Genomic DNA, 13,764 nt, shown 5'->3' on the forward strand with positions numbered 1-13,764 from the left:
ACCTTGTGTTTATTTTGCACATTCCAGATCTCACAGATGATTTGAGACTTTCCCAAACTGTAAAAAGAGCCTGCAGTCAGCTACATTACAAAGACTTTCCCAAACTGTAATAAGAGCCTGCAGTCAGCTACATTACAAAGACTTTCCCAAACTGTAATAAGAGCCTGCAGTCAGCTACATTACAAAGACTTTCCCAAACTGTAATAAGAGCCTGCAGTCAGCTACATTACAAAGACTTTCCCAAACTGTAATAAGAGCCTGCAGTCAGCTACATTACAAAGACTTTCCCAAACTGTAAAGAGCCTGCAGTTAAAAATAAATGCCATGTTTAATTGTAATTCTTGTCACAACAACATATGAAAGCAAAATATGTCCCCACATAAACACTGGATATCAGTGTGGCTAAATACTAATGCAGCCGTTGTGTTAATGAAGCCTGTAAAACATACAGCAGCATTGGATTACATTATCTGTCAGACAGGGTGGGGGCACACAGAGAAAAAAAGACCTTGAGTAATTCACCTCATTGAGCTCTGACAGCCTGTCTTCAGCATGACAATTAGGAGGGGCTGAGAATAATCCGTCACAGATGCTAATCATTCCACAGAAATTGTGAATTGTATGCAGGGGGCATTATAGCTGACTAAGCTTCGAAAGAGAAAGCAGTTGACCAACCACAATGTAGTTGAGGACTTGGTGGACTGTATATTCTGTAGGGTTAGGTTTTACTTAGCACTATGTGTTCTCTCCCAGGTGCTTGTAAGGGCACAGATGACAGATCGGTATGATTCCAGTTGAGGTTGTTTAATGATGCTGATTTACAGAGCAGTAATGGCACAGCACAGCGTGTGGCTTGACAAATGTGTTAACCAAGAGTTTGTGTGTGGTTCTGAAAAAGGGGAAATGATATACAATAGTAAATGGCAGGTATAGGCTTAATATAACCTCAAATTACATAAGCTATAAATAATATGACTACAGTAGGTTATCTGTCACACATGGCAATACAACCTAATAACATGGCTGTGACTTCCCTAATGAATGATCAGAGGAGTGCAACTACACAGTCCTATTGAGCAGCACCATCATCCTCACACAACTGCATGAACTTGAATGTATAATGCATCCACAAGGCTCATTGCTAACAAAATACCCACATAATCTATACAGTAAACATCCATATAACCACAGAGCATATAAGACTAGACACTGAAATGCTAAATGTCTGAAATGAGATGACAAACAACATGGTTAGCAAGCTTACAGTTTCTAGCTCGCGGTAAAAACGCTAATTCGCATAACAAAGAAGTGCGTCCACAACACATGAATTGTAAGAAATATGAACTCACATTTCTTAAGAACGCACACTGGCCTTGGTTAAACAAGGAATGCTAACTAAAAGGTAATCACAGGAGATGGCTGGAACTTCTCACCACTTGTGTACTTTCTCTAGTTACTTCCTTCTCCTCAGTTAGAGATCTCCCAGCATGCTGTGCTCCACATCACCGGTGGGCGGAGCTACAACCGTCCTATGATGAATTGATATTTTCTCTAAATAGTCTTTCCTACACCTTGGGTAATTCATCTCATTGTGCTCTGACAGCCTGTCTTCAGCATGACAATTAGGAGGGGCTGAAATAAAACCGTCACAGATGCTAATTCTTCCACAGAAATAGTGAATTGCAAGCTGGGGGCATTATAACGGACTACGCTTCGAGAGAGAAAGCAGTTGACCTTGTCATTTCCATGATTAACACGAGCAACAGATGACTATCTATGAAATGAATTGTGCAGTCTATTAAATGGCTCAGTCTTACGTCATCACGATCTAAACAGACATGTAGTAGCACAACATTTGGTTGTCATCCGTTTTTTTACATCAAATATCTTCACATACATAACAGTCATTAAGTTATTAGGTCACTTGTTATTTTGCTAATAGTAGCAGTTAAGGCTGTGTTAATGGGCATGGTCTGCTGGTAATGATGGGACTAGATTTGTAAAGAGGAAATCAAATCCTCCATGCCCACTGCCATTCCCGAAGACCCATGATAGGCTGCAGTAAATTCCGGAACATTATATTTACTTTTTACATTTGAGTCATTTAGCAGATACTCTAATGCAGAGCGATTTACAGTTAGTGCATTCATCCTAAAATAGCTAGGTGAGACAACATATCATAGCTAGTAGGGGGAAGCTTGTTCCACCATTGGAACGTAAGGTATGCAACGATCCCTTATAAAGTAACTTTACTTTATCACTATCAAGAACTGAGGAACTGGTTCCTGGCCAGATCTTCGATCCTGCCCTAAGAGACAAGTTAAGAACAGGTTGTGTCTCTCCTTTACAGCTTCTCCTTGTTGTGAAAGTTAGACAGTTCAACCACCCATCTCTCCAGCTGCAACATTCCTCCTCTGACTGTGCTTACTAGACAAAAAGCTTTGAAACCTGTCAGTCGGGTTACATTTAAAAAAAATGTTTTGCTCAGGTGGTAGGAATCCATTAAGATATAATAGGAGTCTGAACAGCATCTCTGAGAGAGATAAGGCCAGGTAGATCAGGTCAGTGCAAAATGTATGGTGTACCTTACTGAACTCAACCCTAGTAAACTACAGCACATTGCTGTACACTGTACAGGTCATCCATGAAGCCTTCTAACTAAAGAGGAATGTTCCATGGCACGTCTTGAGCAGAACAGCCACAGTGGATGAAGACTGAGGTCTGTGGCCTGGTATGTCCTGCAGCAGATTCCTCATATCAAAACACTGCATATAATAACATTGTTAATGAATAAGAAAACCGGAATAAAGAATCAAATGACTCAGAAACTGGGTGGTCTTCACATCTTGATCCAAGAGGAAAGTCACTCACAGCACATACCCTGTACACTACAGTACAGCGCTGGATGAAAAGCACACAACACATAATACCCTGTACACTACAGTACAGCACTGGATGAAAAGCACACAACACATAATACCCTGTACACTACAGTACAGCACTGGATGAAAAGCACACAGCACATAATACCCTATACACTACAGTACTGGATGAAAAGCACACAGCACATAATACACTGAACACTACAGGACTGGATGAAAAGCACACAGCACATACCCTGTACACTACAGTACAGTACTGGATGAAAAGCACACAGCACATTATACACTGTACACTACAGTACAGTACTGGATGAAAAGCACACAGCACATACACTGTACACTACAGTACAGCACTGGATGAAAAGCACACAGCACATAATACCCTGTACACTACAGTACTAGATGAAAAGCACACAGCACATAATACCCTGTAAACTACAGTACTAGATGAAAAGCACACAGCGGTGGCCACGGAAACAGCTAGCAGCATCATAATAATCAAAATGGAGAAAGACATTCCTACAGGGACAGTGCACACAGCATCATTCTCAATCGAAGCCTGTTCTCTACAGCACTTAACTAAAAGGGGAGAACAGGACCCGCAGTGGAGGAGGACAGAGCTCTCAGCAGTCATCAGTCTAATTAGCTGCTCTGAAGAGAATGGAGCAACCAGGATGTTACCTCCACAACATTTCCATACAGATATGCACGAGCACACACACACACACACACACACACACACACACAGAGCTGAACTGAAGTAGTTTTAGACAACCTTGAGGCAACAACTTGTTTTCTCTTCAGTTCGACTCTAGCAGTTTGATCTTTTAATATACTGAAGATCAAAAACATTTGGAAAAAAAGGAGTAAAAAAATAAATAAAATAAAAATAAAACATTTGTTTGTGTAAAGCGTAAAAGTTCAAAAACTTAACTGCCTAAAATGTAAATGTCTTTGCTATATCAGTGAAGATTGGTCACTTTTCTTTCATAACCAAACTAGGTAGGGGGAGGGGCTTGTAAAGGTCTACAGTATGACGATATACACGGAGTGGACAAAACATTAGGAACACCTCCATGACAAACTGACCAGGTGAATCCAAGTGAAAGCTATGATCCCTTATCGATGTCACTTGTTAAATCCACTTCAAATCAGTGTAGTTGAAGGGGAGGAGACAGGTTAAAGAAGGATTTTTAAGCCTTGAGACAATTGAGACATGGATTGTGTATGTGTGCCATTCAGAGGCTGAATGAGCAAGACAAAAGAGTTAAGTTCCTTTGAATGGGGTATGGTAGTAGGTACCAGGCGCACCAGTTTGTGTCATGAACTGCAACTCTGCTGGGTTTTTCATGCTCAACAGATTCCCATGTGTATCAAGAATGGTCCACTACCCAAAGGACATCCAGCCAACTTGACAACTGTAGGAAGCATTGGAGTCAACATGGGCCAGCATCTCTGTGGAACGCTTGACACCTTGTAGAGTCCATGCCCCGACGAATTGAGGCTGTTCTGAGAGAAAAAGGAAGGGGGTGCAACTCAATATTAGGAAGGTGTCCCTAATGTTTGGTATACTCAGTGTACGTGAACCAGTCTTCCCAAAACTGTACCAGAGGTGGTCTGTGGGCTTGTTTTGGCATTCGGACAGGAAACCATATAGCCATATAAGAGCCCTTGTGTGGGGAAGTGTGGAGCTCTCTAGCTGAAACACAGTACTGTGGCTGATGGGCAGCTGGGAGGAGCACAAAGTCCTACAGATAGAGAGGAAGGAACCCTCACTGCTGCCAAGGCACATTTGGACCCACATTTTGGATGGATCTTCAGCTCCATATGGCAAGGAGTAGCTAGCAGATCTTTTACCGTATTGTACAGTAGTAATATGGGAATGTACATTTAGGAATGGGTGGTGTAGGACATGATTTCAGACTTACTCAACGTCATAAAAGGAGTAACTATATATTAGGCCATCTGGAAAGCCGCTTAATTAACAACGGCACCCTTCTGTGAATTCTTTGTTACGTTCCAACTTGAGTGTTAAGACGAGTGACCTAAATAGTGTGAGGAATTGAAACAAGATATCTGAATAGTGATGATTCCCTGGAACTACTGTACACCCCAGAGTATTCTACATATTGTTCAGGATACAAAGCAGAAAGATGTCTCCCTGCCCTACCTTTACAGAAAACACAGAACGTTTCTGACATAAATTAAATGGAACAGCTCTCCAAGGACTACCTTGCCAAGGAGAGAATATGTGACAGTTCTGATGGTAAGAATACTGTAATTTATATCCCTCCGTACACGACATGCTGCTTTTTGAAATGCAGGAAAAGCCTATATAACGTCAGCATATGCTTACACCGAAGCTTAATGCATTAAGCAGCTCTGCTAAATTGGATCCCGGTTTGGTTGAGCACATGGGCTCGTAAATTGGTAGGATAGGGACTTGGGTGATTGGCCCGGTGACAAAGATCAGACACTCTGAAAAACTGCCAGATTAATTCAGATGCTTTTCATAGCATTCCTATACACACACCTTGCATAATTAGCCCTGACCTTGTAAACAGAAAAGGTAGTTTACTAGGTTTAAACAGAACCACAGCTGGAACCCTGCTCTATTGCACAGTAGGTTGAACAACATGACAACCTCCTGGAGTCCTGTGCTGACTGATCTTCTCATCCTGTCTGTAAATGGAGTGGCTAATCAGAATGGATGGCGCTGTGGGATGCCTGGCTGGGTTGGGATATGTGGCTCTTACCTGGGGGGAGCGTCTCCAGGCTGTGGGTTTTGTCATCTGCTTTGCGGTGGGCCTGATTTGATGAGTCAATAGTGTTCCAGTCATCCTGCCAAAGAAACACAAAGACACATGAATATAGAAACACATAGAGAAGGTCCCTTTCTACATTCAGTGGAAATATGTTCCCCTCCTCAGAAAAGGATGATCTGATGATAGAAAACCTCCACGTTCATAAATAGCATTATGTCAAGCACCGAGAATGTCAAGCACATTTCCCAAACTAATTCTGAAAGCAAATGGTTAGAAAAAGCATTTAAAATACTGTAGTCTTCCTAGTTCCCTGTTGATGCTTTGATTGATTTGTTCAAGGTTAGCTGTGGAATTACAAACACATTTGATTTATTTATTTTACTTCACCTTTATTTAACCAGGTAAGCCAGTTGAGAACAAGTTCTCATTTACAACTGCGACCTGGCCAAGATAAAGCAAAGCAGTGCGATAAAAACAACACAGAGTTATATATGGGGTAAAACAAAACATAGTCAAAAAATACAACAGAAAATATATATACAGTGTGTGCAAATGTAGCAAGTTATGGAGGTAAGGCAATAAATAGGCCATAGTGCAAAATAGTTACAATTAGTATTAACACTGGAATGATAGATGTGCAAGAGATGATGTGCAAATGGAGATACTGGGGTGCAAATGAGCAAAATAAATAACAATATGGGGATGAGGTAGTTGGGTGGGCTAATTTCAGATGGGCTGTGTACAGGTGCAGTGATCGGTAAGGTGCTCTGACAACTGATGCTTAAAGCTAGTGAGGGAGATAAGAGTCTCCAGCTTCAGAGATTTTTGCAGTTCGTTCCAGTCATTGGCAGCAGAGAACTGGAAGGAATGGCGGCCAAAGGAGGTGTTGGCTTTGGGGATGACCAGTGAGATATACCTGCTAGAGCGCATACTACGGGTGGGTGTTGCTATGGTGACCAATGAGCTAAGATAAGGCGGGGATTTGCCTAGCAGTGATTTATAGATGGCCTGGAGCCAGTGGGTTTGGCGACGAATATGTAGTGAGGACCAGCCAACAAGCGCGTACAGGTCACAGTGGTGGGTAGTATATGGGGCTTTGGTGACAAAACGGATGGCACTGTGATAGACTACATCCAATTTGCTGAGTAGAGTGTAGAAGGCTATTTTGTAAATTACATCGCCGAATTCAAGGATCGGTAGGATAGTCAGTTTTACGAGAGCATGTTTGGCAGCATGAGTGAAGGAGGCTTTATTGCGAAATAGGAAGCCGATTCTAGATTTAACTTTGGATTGGAGATGCTTAATGTGAGTCTGGAAGGAGAGTTTACAGTCTAACCAGACACCTAGGTATTTGTAGTTGTCCACATACTCTAGATCAGACCTGTCGAGAGTAGTGATTCTAGTCTGGTGGGCGGGTGCCAGCAGATTTGCATCATCATGTTACTGTGGCAACAAGATGCCCCTGACCTGGCATTGCTCTGCTTCAAGCAGCTTTTCAAATGTCAGTGAGTTTGTCAAAAGCATCTTGATGAAGAAAAAGGAACAGTGGTCCTATGACAGTCAACAACTTGGAACGTAGATGGACAGAGGAAGGACAGAGGGCATGTTTTATTCAGCTTAGGGCTCATAGCCATTCAAATAACTTTACAATTTGTATGTCGAGTCACGCAGACCGCATTAGATCTTCTCAAGAGTCAGACCAAGTATATTTCTGTATGGTACGTTGGGTCAGACACACAGACAGCCTGTAAATTACACCCAATATACAAAAAAACGATGTTTTATACAATCTAATGGACAAAACACATTTTGGTCTCCCTGTTTATAACCATCAGGAGAAACTATTAGAAACGTTCTAGACTTATAAAAACCTTTCATGCAATCTCCTGCAATAGGGTGATCAAATTAAGATCCTACATCTGTACCCATACCATAGGACGCGTTGGCCTCAGCATAGAGCCCATTTGTTTAATCTCGCCTGCCTCTATAACCAACTGCTGGGAAATTTGGCCGCGCTGACAATAAGAGCATGGGCCAAGCTAAACGGTGAAACACTGCAGCACTGCAAGCCTGTAACACACCGCGGGCCGGCCCGGCAATAACTCAAACAGGAAGGCCTCTTGCCAAGGTTAGCAGCAAATAAACAAACAGGCGGGATGGTATGGACAGAGAGCAAGTTACTGAAGTCCAGAAGCCCTCGCTCTGCCAAACACGACCAGCATCTGCTCTGGTCGACTGCTCCCTCAGGCCAAAATGGACTGGTGGCTGTGGCAACCAACAGCATTCAGACGTCAGCATTTTATCATATAAACGTATCAAATCAATGATCATACCATATTAAAAATCAATAAGTATATAGGTAATAGGTTGAAAACTTTTGTGAAAGAGCAGAGTTTGAAAGATATGGCATATAGGAGCAAACCAAATGGACATCATGAAAATGATCGGAGAGGTTGAGGGTAGAGGAAGTTCAGGAGTAAAAACAAACAAAATAGAATTATTGTTAAATTGACTGTGTCCATAAAAATGTATATAGTATGTACAAGCTGGAAGTAGAGTCCTAAGCGTTGTTGTTCACTAGTTTACACCAATTAGGGGAGGGGTGGTGGGGTTGGAAAGTAATAAAGGAAAATATATTTTTAAAAGGATTTGTATACACTACCGGTCAAAAGTTTTAAAACACCTACTCATTCAAGGGTTTTTCTTTATTTTTACTATTTTCTACATTGTACAATAATAGTGAAGACATCAAAACTAGGAAATAACTCATATGGAATCATGTAGTTAACAAAAAAAAGTGTTAAACAAATCAAAATATATTTTATATTTGAGATTCTTCAAATAGCCACCCTTTGCCTTGATGACTCCCGAGTGGCGCAGTGGTCTAAGGCACCTGGTTCGAATCCAGGCTCTGTCGTAGCCGGCCGCGAACGGGAGACCCATAGGGCGGCGCACAATTGGCCCAGCGTCGTCCAGGGTAGGGGAGGGAATGGCCGGCAGGGATGTAGCTCAATTGGTAGAGCATGGCGTTTGCAACGCCAGGGTTGTGGGTTCGATTCCCACGGGGGGCCAGTATGAAAAAATAATAATGTATGCACTCACTAACTGTAAGTCGCTCTGGATAAGAGCGTCTGCTAAATGACTAAAAATGTAAATGTAAATGACAGCTTTGCACACTCTTGGCATTCTCTCAACCAGCTTCATGAGATAGTCATCTGGAATGCATTTCAATTAACAGGTGTGCCTTCGTAAAAGTCAATTTGTGGAATTTCTTTCCTTTTTAATGTGTTTGAGCCAGTCAGTTCTGTTGTGACAAGGTAGGGGTGGTATACAGAAGATAGCCCTATTTGCTAAAAGACCAAGTCCATATTATGGCAAGAACAGCTTAAATAAGAAAAGAGAAACGGCAGTCCATCATTACTTTAAGACATGAAGGTCAGTCAATCCGGAAAATCTCAAGAAATGTGAAAGTTTCTTCAAGTGCAGTCACAAAAACCATCAAGCGCTATGATGAAACTGCCTCTCATGAGGACTGCCACAGGAAGGAAGACCCAGAGTTACCTCTGCTGCAGAGGATAAATTCATTAGAGATAACAGCCTCAGAAATTGCAGCCCAAATAAATGCTTCAGATTTCAAGTAACAGACACATCTCAACATCAACTGTTCAGAGGAGACTGTGTGAATCAGGCCTTCATGGTCGAATTGCTGCAAAGAAACCACTACTAAAGGACACCAATAAGAAGAAGAGACTTGTTTGGGCCAAGAAACACATGCAATGGACATTAGACCAGTGGAAATTTGTCCTTTGGTCTGGAGTCCAAATTTCAGATTTTGGGTTCCAACCGCCGTGTCTTTGTGAGACGCGGTGTCGGTGAAGGGATGATCTCTGCATGTGTATTTCCCACCGCAAAGCATGGGGGAGGTGGTGTTATGGTGTGGGGGTGCTTTGCTGGTGACACTGTCTGTGATTTGTTTAGAATTCAAGGCACACTTAACCAGCATGGCTACCACAGCATTCTGCAGCGATACGCCATCCCATCTGGTTTGGGCTTAGTGGGACTATCATTTATTTTTCAACAGGACAACGACCCAACTCACCTCCAGGCTGTGTAAGGGCTATTTTACCAAGAAGGAGAGTGATGGAGTGCTGCATCAGATGACTTGGCCACCACAATCACCCGACCTCAACCCAATTGAGAAAGTTTGGGATGAGTCAGACCGCAGAGTGAAGGAAAAGCAGCAAACAAGTGCTCAGCATATGTGGGAACTCCTTCAAGACTGTTGGAAAAGCATTCAAGGTGAAGCTGGTTGAGAGAATGCCTAGAATGTGCAAAGCTGTCATCAAATAAAAAATATATTTGGATTTGTTTAACACTTTTTTGGTTACTACATGACTCCATATGTGTTATTTCATAGTTTTGATGTCTTTACTATTATTCTACAATGTAGAAAATAGTAAAAATAAAGAAAAACCCATGAATGAGTAGGTGTTCTAAAACTTTTGACCTGTAGTGTATATGTATTTATATGTATATGTATATACAGTTGAAGTCGGAAGTTTACATACACTTAGGTTGGAGACATTAAAACTCGTTTTTCAACCACTCCACAAATTTCTTGTTAACAAACGATAGTATTGGCAAGTCGGTTAGGACATCTACTTTGTGCATGACGAGTGCAAGTTTACATACACCCTTAGCTAAATACATTTAAACTCAGTTTTTCACAATTCCTGACATTTAATCTTAGTAAACATTCCCTGTCTTAGGTCAGTTAGGATCTTTATTTTAAGAATGTGAAATGTCAGAATAATAGTAGAGAGACTTATTTATTTCAGCTTTTATTTCTTTCATCACATTCCCAGTGGGTCAGAAGTTTACATACACTCAATTAGTATTTGGTAGCATTGCCTTTAAATTGTTTAACTTGGGTCAAACGTTTTGGGTAGCCTTCCACAAGCTTCCCACAATAAGTTGGATGAATTTTGGCCCATTCCACCTGACAGAGCTGGTGTAATTGAGTCAGGTTTGTAGGCCTCCTTGCTCGCACAAGCTTTTTCAGTTCTGCCCACACATTTTCTATATGATTGAGGTCAGGGCATTGTGATGGCTACTCCAATACCTTGACTTTGTTGTCCTTAAGCCATTTTTCCACAACTTTGGAAGTGTGCTTGGGGTCGTTGTCCATTTGGAAGAACCATTTGCGACCAAGCTTTACTTCCTGACTGATGTCTTGAGATGTTGCTTCAATATATCCACATAATTTTCCTTCCTCATGATGCCATTTATTTTGTGAAGTGCACCCGTTCCTCCTGCAGCAAAGCACCCCCACAGCATGATGCTGCCACCCCCGTGCTTCATGGTTGGGATGGTGTTATTCTGCGTGCAAGCTACCCCCTTTTTCCTCCAAACATAACGTTGGTCATTATGGCCAAACAGTTCAATTTTTGTTTAATCATTTCTCAAAAAGTACACTCTATGTCTCCATGTGCAGTTGCAAACCGTAGTCTGGCTTTTTTAATGGCGGTTTTGGAGCAGTGGCTTCTTCCTTGCTGAGCGGCCTTTCAGGTTGTCGATATAGGACTAATTTTACTGTGGATATAGATACTTTTGTACCTGTTTCCTCCAGCATCTTCATAAGGTCCTTTGCTGTTGTTCTGGGATTGATTTGCACTTTTCGCACCAAAGTACGTTCATCTCTAGGAGACAGAATGCGTCTCCTTACTGAGCGGTATGACGGCTGCGTGGTCCCATGGTGTTTATACTTGCGTACTATTGTTTGTACAGATGAAAGTGGTACCTTCAGGCGTTTGGAAATTGCTCCCAAGGATGAACCAGACTTGTGGAGGTCTACAATTTATTTTCTGAGGGCTTGACTGATTTCTTTTGATTTTCCCATGATGTCAAGCAAAGAGGCACTGAGTTTGAAGGTAGGCCTTGAAATACATCCACAGGTACACCTCCAATTGACTCAAATGATGTCAATTAGCCTATCAGAAGCTTCTAAAATCATGACATCATTTTCTGGAATTTTCCAAGCTGTTTAAAGGCACAGTCAACTTAGTGTACGTAAACTTCTGACCCACTGGAATTGTGATACAATGAATTATAAGTGAAATAATCTGTCTGTAAACAATTGTTGGAAAAATTACTTGTGTCATGCACAAAGTAGATGTCCTAACCTACTACCCAAAACTATAGTATGTTAACAAGAAATTTGTGGAGTGGTTGAAAAACAAGTTATAATGACTCCAACCTAAGTGTATGTAAACTTCCGACTTCAACTGTACATATCGCAATATTCTTTTGGACGATATACTTTGACTCCAAGTATCCATATTTATTTTATTTTTGCTAGGTAGTTAACGTTAGCTAGCGCTAGTTGGCTGTACTTGCGCCAAAACGCTGGTAATTTTCATCCTATAACTTGTTCTCCATCTTTTTAAATAGTGAGCCAACATGTTTTCAGCACTTTTATTTCCATGAATGATCAAAACTCATTTTTCTCATGGCTCTGTCTTGTCTCTCTGCAGCAGACATATGGTGAGCAATATGTTTGGAACATCAAACCGCAAAACATTTTGCAGTATCGTATCGCAGTACATACATATCGTATCTGCACCTAAATATGGCGATAGTATAGTGATAGTATTGTATGGGGATAGTATCGTATTCCTCTTTAAGGAATACCTGGGATAGGATAAAGTAATCCTTCTACCCCCCCCCCCCCCCCCCCCCCCCAAAAAAAAAAAAAAAAAAAAAAAAACATTAAAAAAAATTGTAAAGTGGTTATCCCACTGGCTATAGGGTGAATGCACCAATTTGCAAGTCAATTTGCAATGACGTAAATGTAAATGTAAAATAGTACCATATGGTGATAATACCGTATGGTGATAGTATCGTATGGGGATAGTATCGTATGGGGATCGTATCGTATGGTGATAATACCGTATTGCAATAGTTGCATATCGCGATAGTATAGTATGGCGATAGTATCGTATGGCGATAGTATCATATGGTGATAGTATTGTATGGTATGGTGATAGCATCATATGGTGATCGCATAGAATGGTGATCGTATCGTTTGGTGATCGTATCGTATGTGATAGTATTGTATGGTATGGTGATAGTATCGTATGGGGATAGTATCGTATGGTGATCGTATGGTATGGTGATAGTATCGTATGGTGATAGCATCGTATGGTGATCGCATAGAATGGTGATCGTATCGTATGGTGATCGTATCGTATGGTGATAGTATTGTATGGTATGGTGATAGTATCGTATGGCGATAGTATCGTATGGCGATAGTATCATATGGTGATAGTATTGTATGGTATGGTGATAGTATCGTATGGGGATAGTATCGTATGGGGATCGTATGGGGATCGTATGGTATGGTGAACTTATCGTATAGTATGGTGATAGTATCGTATAGTATGGTGATCGTATCGTATCGTATGGTGATCGTATCGTATGGTATGGTGATCGTATCGTATGGCGATCGTATCGTATGGTATGGTGATCGTATCGTATGGTGACGGTATCGTATGGTGATAGCATAGTATGGTGATAGCATAGTATGGTGATAGCATAGTATGGTGATAGCATAGTATGGTGAGGTCCCTAAGTATGGTGAAAGTATCGTATGGCGTATCCACCATCATGCTCCACCATCATACTCCACCATCATGCTAACGTAGCTTTTAACTCTGCTGGTCCCTGCTGTGCTCTGCTATTACATATGCCACTGTAGTACGTAAGCCCTGCTATGAACAGCAATGCTACCATCTACCATACATCATCTATCTGGAACAGATGCTGAACTGTAGATACCAGGCAGTTAAGTGACTCTATGATGACAGATACTGAACTGTAGGAACCAGGCAGTAAAGTGACACTATGATGACAGATACTGAACTGTAGGAACCAGGCAGTAAAGCGACACTACGATGACAGATACTGAACTGTAGGAACCAGGCAGTAAAGTGACACTATGATGACAGATACTGAACTGTAGGAACCAGGCAGTAAAGTGACACTATGATGACAGATACTGAACTGTAGGAACCAGGCAGTAAAGTGACACTATGATGACAGATACTGAACTGTAGGAA

The 13,764-nt window shown here is 41.4% G+C and overlaps 1 protein-coding gene across 2 annotated transcripts in view; it reads right to left on the reverse strand.

The window, feature by feature from the left end:
• The window catches only part of LOC311131299 (polypeptide N-acetylgalactosaminyltransferase 2-like), a 103,314-nt gene that overhangs the window by 40,967 nt on the left and 48,583 nt on the right, over positions 1-13,764 (reverse strand). For both annotated transcript variants that reach the window (XM_084164197.1, XM_084164196.1), the window contains exon 2: positions 5,639-5,723. In XM_084164197.1, the coding sequence (XP_084020323.1) occupies positions 5,639-5,723 (85 nt within the window). The remainder of the gene's footprint in view (positions 1-5,638; positions 5,724-13,764) is intronic.

This window comes from Coregonus lavaretus (assembly GCF_964263955.1).
Source record: "Coregonus lavaretus genome assembly, chromosome: 1".
Lineage (NCBI taxonomy): Eukaryota > Metazoa > Chordata > Actinopteri > Salmoniformes > Salmonidae > Coregonus > Coregonus lavaretus.